General features: G+C 45.0%; 1 protein-coding gene across 1 annotated transcript in view; it reads right to left on the bottom strand.

Annotated features, from left to right (window-relative positions):
• Nucleotides 1-2,087: 2,087 nt before the first annotated feature.
• The window catches only part of SYDE2 (synapse defective Rho GTPase homolog 2), a 102,158-nt gene continuing 86,830 nt past the window's right edge, over nucleotides 2,088-17,415 (bottom strand). The window contains exons 6-8 of the mRNA XM_082265816.1: nucleotides 11,545-11,726; nucleotides 8,853-9,084; nucleotides 2,088-3,111 (exon numbers count right to left, since the gene is read on the bottom strand). Coding sequence (XP_082121942.1) covers nucleotides 2,642-3,111; nucleotides 8,853-9,084; nucleotides 11,545-11,726 — 884 coding nt within the window. The 3' untranslated portion in view covers nucleotides 2,088-2,641. The remainder of the gene's footprint in view (nucleotides 3,112-8,852; nucleotides 9,085-11,544; nucleotides 11,727-17,415) is intronic.

The following is a 17,415-nucleotide window of genomic DNA, read 5'->3' as shown; positions in this document are numbered from 1 at the left end:
AGCATTTACCTAGAACTGAGATCCGTTACACTTTACAGGCAGTCCCATAGGCACTCTATAAGGGAAAACATGTATAAAAATAGCATAGTAGTTATTGCATAAAAGACCTTTTGTATCTATTCTGTGTGAATCTCATTCAGCAGAAAAAGAGAAGCCCTCTGCCTTTCAGACTGGAGATCTCCTGCACACAGAAAGTATCACAGCTTGTGGTCTTCAGTTTTGTGTATACGTGTGACTATTCCTACTTTCGGTAAACTTGTAGTGTTTAGAGCATACCCAAATTATAAAAAAGGAACTTAAAGAAGAACCCTGGTAACCACAATTATTGCCGATGAAGATAAAAAATTAATGTAGCTCAGTATTCAATACCACATCACTAAAGCCAAACTCTGGCCACACAGAAACTTACCAGCATGTAATCAATCATATTTTTTGCACAGATTTCCACTCACTTCCTGTTTGGCTACGGAACAGGAAGTGAGGGTAAATCTCCCCAATGGGACACAGATGGCAAAAAATAAACCAACCCTTACCTTATCTAAAACGGAAAAAAACAAAAGAAAAACGTTTTGCCTATAGTCTACTTTACCTACTTCCCTACCCCGCTGTATTCCATTAAAAAAAAAAAAAGGCAGAGAGGTAGACGTCTAATTCTGGGATGACCTTCAACGCCTACATCAGAGCAGGGCAGATGTGCAGCAGGAACTGTACTCATCCCCATCCCGTCCTCTACATGTAAAATAGATGATCTAAGAAAGTCAACGTGGCAGGGGTGGCATTTTAGGAACGCAATATATAAATGATTTAACGCTGGTAACTTTTTGGGCCCAGAGTTCAGCCCCAAATGTATTTTAGTTTTTTCAATAGAAGCAGTGTAAGTACCTAGATTTCATTTGGTATAAGCTAGGGATCGACCGATATAATTTTTTCAGGGCAACTACCGATTTTCCGGCCACCCTTCAAGCCAATAGCCGATATAAGTTGCCGATATTCTGTTCCTTTTCAAGTTTTTATTTTTACACTGTCCTTTTAAATGTATTTTTTTTATCACTTTTATTGCTTTCACAAGGAATGTAAACATACCTTGTGATAGTAATAGGCAGTGAGAGGTACTCTTTATGGAGGGATCTGGGATCTATAGGACCCCGAACCACTCCTCTGCACTTAAAAGCATTCAAAACGCTAAGTTTGGTTGTTTTGAATACTGTAATTTTTTCAAATCTGGCGCCTTTAAGGATCGAGTAACCGGAAGTGATGTCATGACATTGCTTTCGGATTGCTAAAATAGGAGACCCGATCAGAGCTTATTCTGGCTTTGGTCGGGTCTTCGGTCAGCCGGCGGACGTGTCAGCTGGTCGCTCGGGCCTCCTGGTGGGATGGGAGACCCGGACAGGGCGTCGGGAGGCGTCCCCTCTCGCTGCTTGTAACACCAGCCGAACGGCTGCTTAGCTGCATCGGTTGTTATTACAAGAAAGCCGACTGTCGCCTCTAAAATCTAGCTGCATGCATCACAACGGTACAACCACTTGAAGCAATATCAGTCATATTGGCAAGTTTGTGATGGATACTTCAAAAAAAGTGAATATCGGCCCCTGATAATCGGCACTGCCCATGGGCTAAAGGACATGCTAACAGAAGAATGAGAGCAGAGTGACAGAGATGAGCTCATCAGTCTTCTGCTTCTACTGTCCACACAGAGGCTGGGGTGAGAACAAGACCCTAAAATGTTATCAAACTGCAGCAAAGAAAATATGGTCTCTTGCCCTGCCAAACAGGGCTGAGTTGTGTCTGGAGTTCAGCTTTAATGTTACCTGACCACATAACGTAAGCGCATTCTCTGACCCAATGATCCCACCGCTCTGAAGTACCTCCTCTATGGTATCAGTCAGCATGATCTAATGGAGGGGAATAGACACTGCTGGCTGTCAGTTCTTGGACTAGATAATGCTGCTAATACAAGACAAGACTACAAGCTGCTGACAAAACATGGAACAGAAAGCGGAAATCTGACTGTATTCAGCGATTGGCTGTATTCAGTGACTTTTTTTTTTTAAATAGCTAATTTTAAATTTATATCTTCGGTTCTTTTTTATGTCCCCTAAAGTACATTTTATACAGTAATACAATGATTTCCTAATTTTGGGTATAAATAACAGGCACTTGAACTTTTCTTCTGTTTTTTTTTTTCATCCATTATGGAAGCATTATAAAAGTTTATCGACACGGCAGAAAATAAACAGTGATACTAGTACTGCCGCAAACAGGTCCCATTAGATTTGCACTTAGTGTTAGGAAAGGTTTATTATGAGAGAGAAGTCCGTATTTTCCATTCCACTGACAGACCAGCAGCTGCGGCAGCATGCTTCAGACCTAACAGCGGAGGGATATTTAAAAAACCCAACAAACCGCGATGCGGCCATCACTGAGCCGGCAGCCAATATTTTCCTCTAAGAGGATACGTACCATAGAATTGTTTATTTCCTGGAAATCCTGCCATGCACATGACAGGAAGCATGGAGACAGACTAATTTCTTAAATGCCATCGCAGCAGAATGCTGTACAGGCATAGACCCTCATAGGGTTAAAGGAGGACCATTCTTCTAATGAGAAGAGATAATAGCAGAACAGTGAGCAGAGAGGATTAGAAGGTGACGTTCAGCCGATTCTTGCTCAGCTCTCTCTCCAGGTTTCCTATCAGGGTGTCTATGCTCTCCTGCAGATCCTGGAGGTTAACGTCCTGCTCCTCAAACACACCTCCTGCACTGACTCCTACCACAGAGTTCACCGATGCTTCTTTGGCTGTGATTTGCTCACTTGAGTCTTGTGTCCGGACGCAGGTGTCCGGGAGTTGCGGGGTTTCCGATGGAACGTCTGCATAATCAGCTTCCTCTCTGGGGGCCAATAAGTAGCTTCCTTGGCAGCTGCTCCAATCTCCTGCATATCGATTGCTGGAGGGGCTGTCCAGGCGGGCTGCCCTTGGCCTCAGGACTCTGCAACCGTCCGAGCTGTTTAAATTAAGCATCTGTGGCCGTGACTTCTTCCTTCGCAAGCACGGCTGGGACTCTGCTTGCATGCGGTTTGGTGTGGGGTGTTTGGGAGATTCGCTCTTTACTGTAAAAGAATATAATTTACATTATTTAAAACAAATTAAAAACTATATTTCACCATACATGATAACTGAGCAGCTTACAGGGCAAGTCTTCCCAAAACTGATTTTTCAGTTCTGGGTAGAGTCTGATGGACTGAATTCCCCTCCAGCTTCATAGATCACTTAAATTACCCATCTGGAAGGCTCCATTGTGAGTTGTGTGGGGTGGAGGGTTGCAGTTGAAAAGCCAAGAACAACAGGAGAGACAAGTCAGTGCTGGATTGCAAAAGGGATATAAAAGGCCATGATTCAGCCCACCACTGTCCACCCATAACTGAAATACCAGGTCAATCTTTTCAAGCAAAAGCACAACCATGCTTAAAGAATTAGGGTTTTTTTTCCTATATGTAGAAAGCACGTTTTGTTTGCTTGAATGCAATCTTTTTGAATGGGTATTACTTTGTGACAATCAAAGTGCACCTGTTCTGTTTCGATAACTACAATGCTGGTAAAAGAAAGAAGGATGCTGTACTTTACTTTCATAATGAGGTCATTTTAGTAAACCCAATAGGGTTAGTAAACCTTTACCAAAAAACTGCCTATGTAGGGGTAGGGCAATCTTGTAGATAAAAACAAACTGTGCAGCTCTGACTAAAACTGGATAATGCCCTTGCTATAGGTGTAGGCCTTTACCGTACCCCCATAAGCCTGATGGAAAAGCTTTCAGATATTGCATCATTCAGTCCTGCGTTGTTGCTAGAACGTTACTAAGACACTCCCGCTTGCCACTCACTTCTGGGGATTACCCTTCAGCTCGGTCTGGTCACCTGATTGATGACTAGAACGACGGAGCGGCGCCGGACCCGGGTTTCCAAGATAGCGCTGGCCCACGCCCAGCCTTTACTGCTTATCCACATCATAACAGGAGCGAGCCTTCAAACCTCCACACGTGTGGTCCACTATTACCTCCCAGCATCTCTGAGCTCAGAGCTACTGCCACAGGGGGCAGAGAGTGTATGCAAGGGGCTTTGAATCAGCTGAGAGTCTTAGCAACATCCAAACACGAGGCAGAACAGGATGATGCCATATCTGGGAGTTTTTCCCGCAGGCTTGCGGAGGTACGTAAATGGCCTATACTCATAGCAAGGGCATTATTTAACTTTGGTTAAAGCTGCACAGTTACTTTGATAAAGGTGGATTAACCCTTTAAAACTGTCATGTATGAGACATCTCTAGTCAGGTGAGCCTCTGTATAAAAGGAAGTGAGGCATAAAGAATATGTACACCCAGTAACTAAAATTTAGTATAAGCTTTAACATAGTAATGTGCTTTAGAAAGCAGTTTTCAATTGTTTAAAATAAAATCTGGTGATCTCACCATATAGGCCCTTGTTCAGGCACTTCCTGTTATGGGGTGACAATGCCCTTTCCCCATCCTCCAATTCTACTCCTACGTTGTCACCCTGTCACATACACTTACTGGTAGAAACTACAAGTTGCCATGCCAACAAATATTGCACAGGCGCAGTCCACCACTGTCACTGTTAGGAGGCTGGTCCAGGGCAATGATCAGCAGATAGACGGAAGTGAGTGCATGCAGACAGAAGTGACCTCCAGCACCGAGATGCACAAAAACCCAACCGTTCTAAAACGAATATTAACACAGTAACTTTTGTATGATTTTTGCAGCAACTGTAGTGTTTTTTTTTTATGCAGCACAGGATTACGCTAACTGCGATTATCATCTAATATACATAAAAGCTTCATCATTAAAAGAGGACACAATTTTTTTTTTCCTTTAACAACATATCATTTTTGCCAAAGCTACAGGTGCACTTTATATTTTTGTTTGTTTAGTTCAAATTATTAGTATTAACATTTAGAGTGTTAACTTTTAAAGTGTTATTTAACTATTGACATATTACTAATAATTATTACACCACCCAGGTGAAATATGTTATTGGAAACAAGTGTATACAGATTAAAGCTTTACATGTTAAGAGCAAAGACACATTAACTAAAAAAGCTCAAACACGTCCTGGCATAGGTGGGACCCTTCTCACCTGATCACATGACGCTTCATGTGTGTGTACTGGCAGTAAAAATGTTTCACCATTTGCAAAATAGTATAAAAAAGGTGGGGCTAAGTAGGAAGGGGTGGGGCTAAGTAGGAAGGGATGGGGCAGGGCACATCAGTCAAATGTCATGGGATGTTCCATCTCCGCTCCATTTAGAGTGGAGAAGTGACGTAGAACTGTAGTGGGTTTTAATGGATTATCACAATGATTAGAAATCCAAAGGATACCAGCTGGCCTTAAAGTTGTTCTAAAGGAAGAAGGTTTTTTTACTCTAATGAATTCTCTGCATTAAGGTAAAAAAAAACTCCTATATGCAACAACTCCCCAGCCCCCCCCCCCCTCCCCCCCCTTATACTTACCTGAGCCCGATTTTGATTCAACGCTGTACTCCATAGCAGCTGCTCTTGGCTCTCTCTCCACACTGGACAGAGGCAGCAATGGGAACCATTGGCTCCTGCTCCTGTCCATCTCAGCCAGTGAGCAGAGAGCAGGGCTGAGCTGTGCTCCACGGGACACACAGAGCGCACCTTTTGATTGAGCCCACATGAGCGGCTTGCTATGGAGGCACTTGGCAGAGGGGAGGACCCCAGAGCACGGGTTGGGGACCGGAGAAGAGGAGGATCGGTGAACTTGAAGCTCACAAAGAGAGAACATTTGAAAGGGGTAATTTTTTTTTTACTAAGCATCACCCTGAAAATGTGTCCATTGTCTGGAATTCCTCTAGAAAAAAAGCATTTACTGGTATATGCAGTGTGGAAGCACTCCTGTGCTTACAGCCTCATAGCTGTATATCTTCAGCATGAGATCTAAGGCACCGCTATCTCTGACTGCTAGTCTCTGAAGATTTGGAGTTAAATTTGGTGATGTCAAAATCGTGCTGATCACTGTTGGAGGTCCTGACAAGAAAAAGCAAAGCCCTGCCTCCACACAGAGACATCATGCAAAACAAGTCAGGGTAAGTCAGTAATAAGGAAATATCCCTTCAAGGAAACCATAGGCATTAGTGGGGACTAGTACTTTGCCCTCTGCCTGCTAACATGTCTACAGACACAATGGATAAAAAAAAAAAGTCTACACACCCCTGTTAAAATGTCAGGTTTCTGTGATGTAAAAAAATGAGACGCAGATAAATCATTTCATAACTTTTTCCACCTTTACTGTGACCTATAAACTGTACAACTCAGTTGAACAACAAACTGAAATCTTTTAGGTGGAGGGAAGTAAAAATAAAAAATAAATAAAACAATGTGGTTACATAAGTGTGCACACCCTCTTATAACTGGGGATGTAGCTGTGTTCAGAATCAAGCAATCACATTTAAACTCATGTTTACCCACGTTCCCATTGGTCTGATTTGACATGTCAAATCAGAGCCAATTGTCAGCAATTGCACAGTCCGTATCAGTGCAACGCCGACTTTGCGGAACGGCCCCGATTTTATAAAATTAGTTGTTAATGTACTACTTTTGGCAACTTCGGAGGGAGATTTCCATAGACATCTGTGCAAGAACCCGCACAGATGTCTGTGAAATCGCCCCAGAAGTTGGACTAAAATGCCGGCTTGAAATCGTTCAGCTTAACTCGCATGATTTTAAACCGGCCTCAGTGTGGTGAATCTGGGCTAAATAGGAGTCAGTACACACCTGTCATTTAAAGTGCCTCTGATTAACCCCAAATAAAGTTCAGCTGTTCTAGTAGATCTTCCTGACATTTTCTTAGTCTCATCCTACAGCAAAAGTCATGGTCTGCAGAGAGCTTCCAAAGCATCAGAGGGATCTCATTGTTAAAAGGTATCAGTCAGGAGAAGGGTACAAAAGAATTTTCAAGGCATTAGATATATCATGGAACACAGTGAAGACAGTCCTCATCAAGTGCAGAAAATATTTTACAACAGTGACATTAAGAACTGGACGTCCCTCCAAAATTGATGAAAAGACCGGAAAGAAAACTGGTCAGGGAGGCTGCCAAGAGGCCTACTGCCACATTAAAGGAGCTGCAGAAACATCTGGCAAGTACTGGCTGTGTGGTACATGTGACAACAATCTCCCGTATTCTTCGTATGTCTGGGCTATGGAGTAGAGTGGCAAGACGAAAGCCTTTTCTTACCAAGAAAAACATCCAACCTGGCTAAATTTTGCAAAAACACAACTAAAGTCTCCTAAAAGCATGTGGGAAAATGTGTTATGGTCTGATGAAACCAAGGTTGAACTTTTCGGCCAAAATTCCAAAAGATATGTTTGGCGCAAAAACAACACTGCACATCACCAAAAGAACACCAAACCCACAGTGAAGCATGGTGGTGGCAGCATCATGCTTTGAGGCTGTATTTCTTCAGCTGGAACAGGGGCCTTAGTCAAGGTAGAGGGAATTATGAACAGTTCCAAATATCAGCCAATATTGGCACAAAACCTTCAGGCTTCTGCTAAAAAGCTGAACATGAAGACGAACTTCATCTTTCAGCCTGACTACGACCCAAATCATACATCCAAATCAACAAAGGAATGGCTTCACCAGAAGAAGATTAAAGTTTTGGAATGGCCCAGCCAGAGCCCAGACCTGAATCCCATTGAAAATCTGTGGGGTGATCTGAAGAGGGCTGTGCACAGGAGATGCCCTCAAAATCTGACAGATTTGGAGTGTTTTTGCAAAGAAGAGTGGGCAAATATTGCCAAGTCAAGATGTGCCATGCTGAAAGACTCATACCCAAAAAGACGGAGTGCTGTTATAAAATCAAAAGGTGCTTCAAAAAATATTAGTTTAAGGGTGTGCACACTTATGCAACCATATTGTTTTAGTTTTTTATTTTTACTTCCCCCCACCTAAAAGATTTCAGTTTGCTATTCAACTAAGTTGTACAGTTTATAGCTCACATTAAAGGTGGAAACAGTTCTGAAATAATTTATCTTTGTCTCATTTTTTTACATCACAGACATTTAAACAGGGGTGTGTAGACTTTTTATATCCACTGTACCTTGAGCTTGCAACCAACTACACTATCCAAGAATTATGTGCTGTATGAACAGCGCTAGGCCTTCTTCTGGAACAAAGCATTAGAAGGTTAGAAAACAAACAGAAAAATAAATTGAACCTATTGTTCCAGGCAGCAAGGTAACTTCTCAACTGAGTCCCTGGTGAGACATATTGTCAATGCCATTTCACATCCTCATTTAGAGAAGCATCCGCTACAGTTAGGTAGACACTGCGCAGAGCAGAGCCAAATATGTAAATAAGACATGCTCCGCCTGTAACGCCATGCTCACTGCACACGGATACGCCACTTCACTCACATTACAGACCAATTACCTGTGTCACGGCTGCAAAACACCTCCGTTGTGTCATCTGCCTATGGCAAACAGTACACAGTGCTTTATCCCCTTACACCTTTGTGATTATATTTTAAAAAAGACATCTCTATACTTAGTATATGTATGTAAAGGCGCTTGTAATTTTCTGTGAATCACGCACAAGGCTAGAACAACATATCTGTGGTTCATAGGGAACCCCACTAAAGGCAGCATTACTTAGTTTTAGGGACGGTATTTAGATCTGATGGCTTTAAACAAGGATCTGGCGACTAGCAAGTTTGATAAAGAACCTAGATAGCTTCCAAAAAATCTCAGAGTAATTATATTAGCCAAAGGCAAAAACACAAAAAAACTGTGTTCGTGGTGAGGCCAAACAGCATACCTGGCCATAATTGCAGTAAGTAATGAAGGACTTCAATGTGTTTTTTGAAATCCAAAGCACTGGCAAGCTCTTCTGAGTCAATGAACACCCGATTATTGTGATTGGACGTTTCTTGTCTCTGACTCAGGAGGACCGGTCCAAAGCAGACAGCCAGGTTCTGGCAGGTCATCTTGTTCACTTCGTGATAGGAGGCAACCAGCTTCAAGTGATCCAGGAGCATTTTTAAGGTTGCCTGAAAGACAAACATAAAACAATAAGAGCAGTCCCGTGTACTCTTCAGGATATAAAATGCACACAACTGAAAAAAGAAATACAATGTTTACAGATGTACCAGAGGATACTGAAAGTTACTTAAATGTCAACAGAAAGGCAAGACTGCTAAACGTTTTAGTGCCCATTCACACTACCGCGACTTGTCAGGCGACTGGTCAGCCTGACAAGTCGTGGTCCATGCAGTGCTACGGGAACCGTTCTAATGGGAGCGACTCAGGTCGCTCCGACTTAGAAAGTAGTTCCTGTACTAATTTGGGGTGACATCGGAGCGACTTGCATTGACATTCATCATATGAAGTCCGTGCAAGTAGCGCCGAAGTCGCGGTGCACGCGGCTTCACAGGTCGCCCCCGAAGTCGTGCCGCGCTAGTGTGAACCGGCACTTAAAGTGGAACTTTAATTGAAGCAAAATGAGAACGGACATTTTTTTTTATAATGCAGTACAGACGCTGGGGCTGATTTACTAAAACTGGACCGTGCAAAATCTGTTGCAGCTCTGCATCGAAACCAGTCAACCTCCTAGGTCTTTTTTGTCAAAGCCTAATTGAACAAGCTGAAGTTAGAAGTTGATTGGCAACCATGCAAAACTAATTGCAAGACTAATTGCACTCTCCAATTTTAGTAAATCAACACCGCAATGTCTCTTCTAAAATTAAAGTTCCTTAAAGCGGAGTTCCGGGCACAGAAACCATTTTTCAACAAACATACCCCCGGGACAGTCAGGGCTAGTACATTCCACAATGGCTAGCCTCTGATCTGTCCCGGTTCGCACTTACCTGCAAGAAGAAATACTCACTTATAAAATTTCTTCCACAGCGTTGCCATCTCTCTTGTGGGCAGCTGAAGCCGGCGCGATCCTCTTCCGCGTCTTATCCGCGCCCTCTTCTCCCAGAATGCGCCTGCACCGGCCCCTCTCGTCACTTCCGGTGCGGCGCCGCATTCCTCCACAGCTTCTGGGCATGCCCAGAAGCTGTTTAGCAGGGAATGCGGCGTCGCCCCGGAAGTGACGAGCGGGGCCGGTGCCGTCGCATTGATTCCTGGGAGCGATGACGTTCAGCTCCCAGGAATCATTGCAAGCCAGGAAGTGACGGCGGAGCCGCGGCGCAGAGGGAGGAAGTGAAGAATAGGTGAGTATATTTGATCTACAATTACAAGGTGAGTACAAAAAAAAAAAAAAACCTAACTATCCAATCCTGTTTCAGGTGAAGGAGAACAAGCGGAAGGGCACAAAAAAAAAAGATTGATTTTGTGCCCGTAACTCCGCTTTAAGCTGGATACACACTATACAACTTTTGTTGTTAGATTTCCTTTAGATTTACCTTCAACTATGTAGTGCAAGGGCCTGGCAGATTGCATACAAATTAAAAAAGTGTTTAGATTTGACCTTGTATTATATGGTTTTGGTAAACCTAAAGGAAAAAGTCTAAAGACAATTATATAGTGTGTATGGCCCATTAGTGGGAGTTGAATGAACTCCCATGCATTGGCACTGGTTACACTTAGCCTGTCCAATAAAAACTACCAAAGATCTGAAACCGGAAGGTTGGCTGAAGATTTCTGCAGAGGATAAGGGAACTCGGGAGGCATTACAGTTCCACGTTAAAGCTTTCATTTTCATTAATAGCAAAGATCAGAAGTGCTCTGCAATCCAAGTACCGATCAGCCTCCTGGTTCTAGAACTGACATTGCCCTGTTTGCTTCATTATTCAGGCCACTTATCAAAAAACAGAAAAATAGTACTATTTTTGGAATGGGAGAAAACTGAACAAGCCACCTGAAAGCTGGTGAATATTTGCATAATAGAGCACACTTGGATTTAGAGGTGCAGGGGAATATAACACTTTAACTCGTAATTGTACTCCCCTCCAGCAATGTGACCTCCACATGCTCTCCTGATGGCATCTTCACCTCGTCCTCTTCTTGGTTCTGGATCTATGGCCTTCTTGATTGGCCAGGCAATGATGAAGTAACTACCGTGCATGTGTGTAGATTCTGAAATTGTACACTGAAGTGTGAATGCAAAGTTCAGTGTACATATTTGAGGATTGAAAACAGGCTGGTAAGAATCCCTTATTACAGAAGAGATATAGTATGGTGCCACTGGTCTCCTTGCTGGAGGCTGACATGGGAAAGCAAAGCCCTGTACCTCTGCCAAGATGACTGCTTCCACACAGTGACAGTGCAAAACAAGGCATGGTAAGTCAGTCATGGAACAAATATCGGCTGCAGAGAGACCCCACAGGAAATACTGGCGACTAGTCCTTTTCCATCTGACTGCATTTGTTTTGGGCACAACTTCCAGAGTTCAGTTCCTCTTTAATCATGATGTTAGAATCATTTTATGATCTGTGCTGGATTTAGTGTTGGGGAATATTTGTATACCATTCAGTAGTGCACATTCTAGTAATAGCAGTACTCACTCTCTCCACATCAGGCAGCCAGTTCAGGAGCTCCACTGTGTGCTCGGAGTCCCGCAGGTCGTTTTCACAGCCATTCCCAGACATCTTTAGCGGTTTCTCTGCCATGGCATGTAGAACGGCTTCATATAGCTGCTTGGTAATCAGTGGAGAAGGAAGCTCTCTCAGGTAGTCCTTTAAAACACCTACAAAATAAGAGGCAGAAACTCATGAATATTTATAAAAGAGTAACTTGGTGCATAGATTTACTATAGAATACCATAGATGTACACAGTACAACAGACGGTAAATTCTTAAACTCCATTAAAAATGGATAACCTGGTAAAATGCCAGTGGCAGATTCACTTACCAGCATTTATACCACATAAACCTGAGCTGTGTTTAAGAGAATCTGAGGCTCAAAAGAGCCAAAAAAATAAACAATTTCCCTTGTAAGACATCATTATCCACTCAGTAAATTAGACAGGCTCTGGTTGAGGTCATGTCAGGCCGTTCAAAGTACAAATCCTGCAAGCCAAAATTACAGTCTGCTGTAAGGCAGTATTTCACTATAACAGTCTGCTAGTTCGGACAGAGGAATCAACAAACCCAAAAGTTTACCCAAGGCGGAAAGATAGGATAGAATATCGCTTCTAATACTAGGTAGAGCAAAACTCACTCCAACCCAAACTGATAGTTTAGTTTTGAGTGGGCACTGGTAGCTTGACTTACCCAGAATCCTATATCTCTCTTAAAGATTCCAGTATTAAACTTATCTTGCAGTAATTTGTGTCTCGCCTCCTCCTACAAGGCTACAATATTGTTATCACTCTCTTGCTGAGAAATAACAATATCTGCATTCTACACTACTACTTCCAACTGGGAATTCCAGTGTTGATACCCTACAGGGTTTTAGATGCAAAATAAGCTAGCATGTGATTTAACTGTGCAAACGAAAAATTAGATTTTTGACTTACCATAAAAACCAATTTCTCTGATTTTTATTGAAAGACACAGCTCCTGATCTTCTTAATTGGGTTATAGTGCCCCCTACAGGAGTAGGACACTAGGCAGAAAAAGGTCTGGCGATGCCTATGGGCAGTCCCAGGGGGTATACTCCCTCTCTCTGCTATAGGTACTCTCTGTTAAAAGGTTTTTTACAAGCAATGTCAGAAGAATTACAACTCCACAGGAGGAGTGGGTGCTGTGTCCGTCAATGAACATCAGAGAAATGGATTTTACGGTAAGTCAAAAATCCCATTTTCTCTTTCGTTCATTGACGGACACACCTCCTGGTCTTCTTAACCATCAGGACGTCCCAAAGCAGTGTTAAGCATGAGGGGTGGGAACAGCGAAAAATAAACTCCCAAGGCTAAACTATAGCCAACCAGGTAAATCAGGAGCTCAACCAAAACAACTGGCGCTCACCTGAAAAAAACAATACACCCTCAAAGAGGACAAGTACGCTAAACAGCAGCCTGCATAACCTTGCGGCCAAAGAAAGCATCCGCAGATGCCAAACACATCCACTTTGTGAAAGTGTGCAACTACGACCAGGAGGCCACCCTGCAAACCTGCGCCACTGACGCCTGATGACGGAATGCCCAAGAGGCATTGAGCGCCGGAGTAGAGTGTGCCTTGACAGGGAAAGGAGGAACCTGACCCTTGATGGAATAGGCCTGAATCATCGTCTGTCTGATCCATCAGGAAATGGTCGCAGAGGAAGCAGACAACCCTTTCTGAGGCCCATCCATGAGCACAAATAGGGAGTCGGATTTCCTAAAAGACTCCATAGCTGCCAGGTACACCCTAATTGCCTGGACCACATCCGAGGCATGCAAGGCAATTTCCTTTGGATGTTTAAGCCTGGGACACAGGGAAGGCAACATGTCTTCATTCAAATGAAAATCAGAGACAACCTTTGGAAGGAACGACGGACAGGGACGAAGAAGCACCTTATCTCTGTGAACCACTGAGTAAGGTGAATGACAGGATAATTCTGACACCCTGCGCGCAGAGGTGATAGCCATCAAGAAGGCCACCTTCTGGGACAGCATAAGCAGGGGAATCTCCTGAAAATCTTCAAAAGGAGGCTTCTGGAGGACTGAGAGCACTAAATTGAGGTTCCAAGGTGGCAACGGAGACCGCACTGGAGTGGCCAAGTGCCTACCTCCCTGAAGAGAGGTACGCACCAGGGAGTATGTGGCCAAAGCTCATGGAAAGAAGACCACTAAGGCCGACACCTGAGCCTTGATAGTACTTAAGGTCAGTTTTTGCTCAAACCCCCCCCATTGAAGGAAGGTCATGAGACGAGCCACCGGAAAAAAACGAGGATAAACCCCGAGAGACTCACAAGAGAGACTTCACGTACGATGGTAGATCTTCCTAGAAGTAGATTTCCTAGCCTTTAAAAGCGCTGGAATCACAGACTCAGACAAACTTCTATCCATTAGCACATGGCATTCAACAGCCAAACCGTCAAAACCAGCGAATGTAAAGCAGGATGGAAGATTGGCCCTTGGGACAGCAGATCCTCCCTGAGAGGAAGCTTTAAAGGAACATCAACGACCAGCCACACCAGATCGGCATACCAAACCTGGCGAGGCCAGTCCGGAGTCACTAAGATGACCAGATGTACTTCTATCTCGATCCTGCATAGAAGTCTTGGCGGAAGCTGGAGAGGCGGGAAGGCATAAATCAGACGATACTGACCCCACGGGGCCACCAACGCGTCTGTGGCGTCTGCCAGAGGATCCCGTGACCGAGCCACAAACCTAGGCACCTTTCTATTGAGCCAAGACGCCAACAGATCCACCTCAGGGATGCCCCACTGGAGACACAACTGATGAAACCCCTCCAGATGAAGGGACCACTCCCCTTGGTCCAACGCCTGCCGACTGAGGTAATCCGCATGCCAGTATTCCACCCTGGGAATGTGTATGGCAAAGAAGGCTAGAATGAACCGTTCTGCCCACCTTAGAATGCCAGCTACCTCCAGAGCCGCCAGGACACTTCTTGTACCCCCCTGGTGATTGACATAAGCCATGGCTGTGGCATTGTCCGATTAAATGCACACTGGAAATCCCTGAAGACAATCCGTCCAATGGTCCAGGCAGTCTGATCGCTTGGAGTTCCAAGATATTGATCAGTAGTCTGGACTCTTCCAGTGTTCACAGCCCCTGAGCAGAGTTTATGCCGAGGACGCCTCCCCAGCTGGACAGGCTGGCATCCATGGTGACCACTGTCCAATACAAGGAGAGAAAGAATTTGCCCAGCCAAATCGCAGGAGAACGAAGCCACCATATCAGGGACTCCCTCGTTCCTTGGCTCAGCCGGATCCGATTGTCAAGATTCTGGTCCCATTTGGCCAGAATCTCCCTTTGCAGAGACCTAGTATGGAACTGTGCAAACTGAACTGTAACGAAGACAAGTTTTCAACCAGAGCAGTAGGAGACTCCGCTCGCAGAAGGAGGTTGTCCAAGTAGCCCAGTACCCCAATCCCCCATTGGCGTAACAATGCCAGCACCGGGGCTAAAACTTTTGTGAAGACCTGAGGAGCAGAGCCGTAACGTCACAAACTGATAATGCGAAAATGTGTGCAAGCAAGCATCCTTGATGTCAATAGAGGCGAGAAAAATCCCCCTGATGCAGGGATGCCACAACCGTGCGAATGGACTCCATTTTAACTTCTACACTCGCACAAAGCAGTTCAGCGCCCTGTGGTCCAGGACAGAACACACCTTGCCTTCCTTCGTGGGGACTGTAAACAATTTTGAGTAAAAACCCTGAAAACATTCTCAAGTCCGAACCGGGACAATCACCCCTTGAGGTAACAGGTCTTGTACCGTCCCAAACAGACCCTGTAAGCGATCGGGGGATAGGAGCAAGTTGGAAAGAAAGAACCTTGCCAGGGGAAAAGAGCGAAACTCAATCTTGTAGCCAGACCTGATACGGGTGAGGGGGCACCTTCATGCTGAAGGAGCCTTGTCCGCGGGTCTGGAGAAGCCAGCTCTCGGTTTGCCAAACCAGAAACGTCTGGATCCTCCACAGGAGGCCCTGACAGGCTCAAGCCCTTGTAAATCGACCCTGAGGAACAGAGAAAAAACTTCTTAGGAGCCAAGGAGGAGGGTCCACGTCTACGACGAGGGTCCTTGCCCGTAGTAGCCTGCGGAAGAAAGATACCCTTCCCCCCTGTGAGACGTCCAGGGTAGTTCCAAACAGGCGATCTCCTTGAAAGTGGAGAGCAGTCACGTCCTTTTAAGAAGTCTGGTCCACAGACCAACATTTAAGCCATAAGACACGCCGAAGGACCACTGCCGAAAAAGAGAGCCGAGCCACTAGGGGAGCCGCATCCAAAGAGGCATCACAGATAAACTGCAGCCCCTAGACCAGCTGGTCTGCCAGCTCAACAAAGGCAGGGGGGGGGGGGGGGGCAGTTCACCTTTCCTGGTAACGGTGTAAAAGCTTAGCTCACTCAATCGGAGTTTGCAACACCAGGGCAATGGTAAATACCGGCCTTAGTGCCGACCCAGCCACAGTAGCCTCTGCCTTCCTGTCAGCCAGATCCTTAAAGGCTGAGGAATCTTCAATCGCCGGGGCGGCCAAATTAGATTCAGGCTCTGATGAGACAAATGATGAGGCAGGGGAATGCGGGGCGATTTTCGCTAGTCCGTCGCTTGAAAAGCCACCTCCACCCGGGACACAAAGGACTCCAGGATCGCCTTCAGTGCATCAATGAATAGTTGGGACTCGGAGGGCCCCGCAGCCTCAGAGAGGGGATAAGGTGGGGAGATGTGCTCCAAAGACTCCATTATTTACCAGGGGCACTGCACAAAAATGTTAAAACACTGCAAAGGGACAACCCCCACCGGGCCGGCAGCAGGGGGAGAGGGGGACAGCTACACACCATACCAGGAACCAGGCGGGCACCACTCCAGACAGAACCTCCTCTACATCAAAATATGGGGGGCTGTCAGCCAGGAGGAACGCTGCGACTCGGGCCGAGACTCTGTCAACTGCGACCTCGCAGAGCATTTAACTCGCAGGCCAGCCCCTGTCCGGTGGGGCTATGTCGCGGCCGAACTAGCGTGGAGTTAAGGCCAGCATGCGCTCGCTGGCCAGATTAGGGTGACTAGATTATCCAGCCCATCGCCCAGTCCGGTAGTTGATTGTACCAGGAGAAAAATTTCCATCTAAAAATAAAAATATTGCCAGGACCAGAGATCCGAGCAAGGAACTAGGTCCTTACTCCTGACTAGGCAGAAAATAAACCTACAGAGAGTACCTATAGCAGAGAGAGGGAGTATACCCCCCTGGGACTGCCCATTCTGCCTAGTGTCCTACTCCTGTAGGAAGCAGTATAACCTAATGGTTAAGAAGATCAGGAGCTGTGTCAGTCATTGAACGAAAGAGAAATGTCAGTTTTGGATCATGCTGGTATTTAGGTTTGTGAATGATCAAAAGGGAAAAGAAAAAAAAATACTCTTCTTTCTATTTAATTATTATTGTGGCCAATACCCCCCAGCCCTACATCACATCTGTGCACACGACAGCCTGTACCTTGGCCCGCCCCCAGCCTGGACAAGGAAGGAGCAGCATTAGCATATTCTCTGCACTCTCCTTTCCTGTATTGCATGTTCCCTACAAGCAATGGAGCCCCGACAAGTAAGATCACTGACCATCTCTCCCCCCTGTACTGATACTTTTGAAGATTTGGGTAAAATGTCATCAAGATAAAAGGGACTTCTGCTATATCTCTATACACATAAAAAGTACCTACTGCTAGACATAGAGTTAAAAAAACAAAACAAAAGACCTGTTCCCCAAATATTCCCATATGATCTGGACCCTGGATCACATGGCCTCTGGCTACCTACAGCACTATGAGTCTTTTAT

Source organism: Pelophylax lessonae, assembly GCF_965119305.1.
Source record: "Pelophylax lessonae genome assembly, chromosome: 8".
NCBI lineage: Eukaryota > Metazoa > Chordata > Amphibia > Anura > Ranidae > Pelophylax > Pelophylax lessonae.
This window is presented reverse-complemented; position numbering and strand designations above follow the sequence as displayed.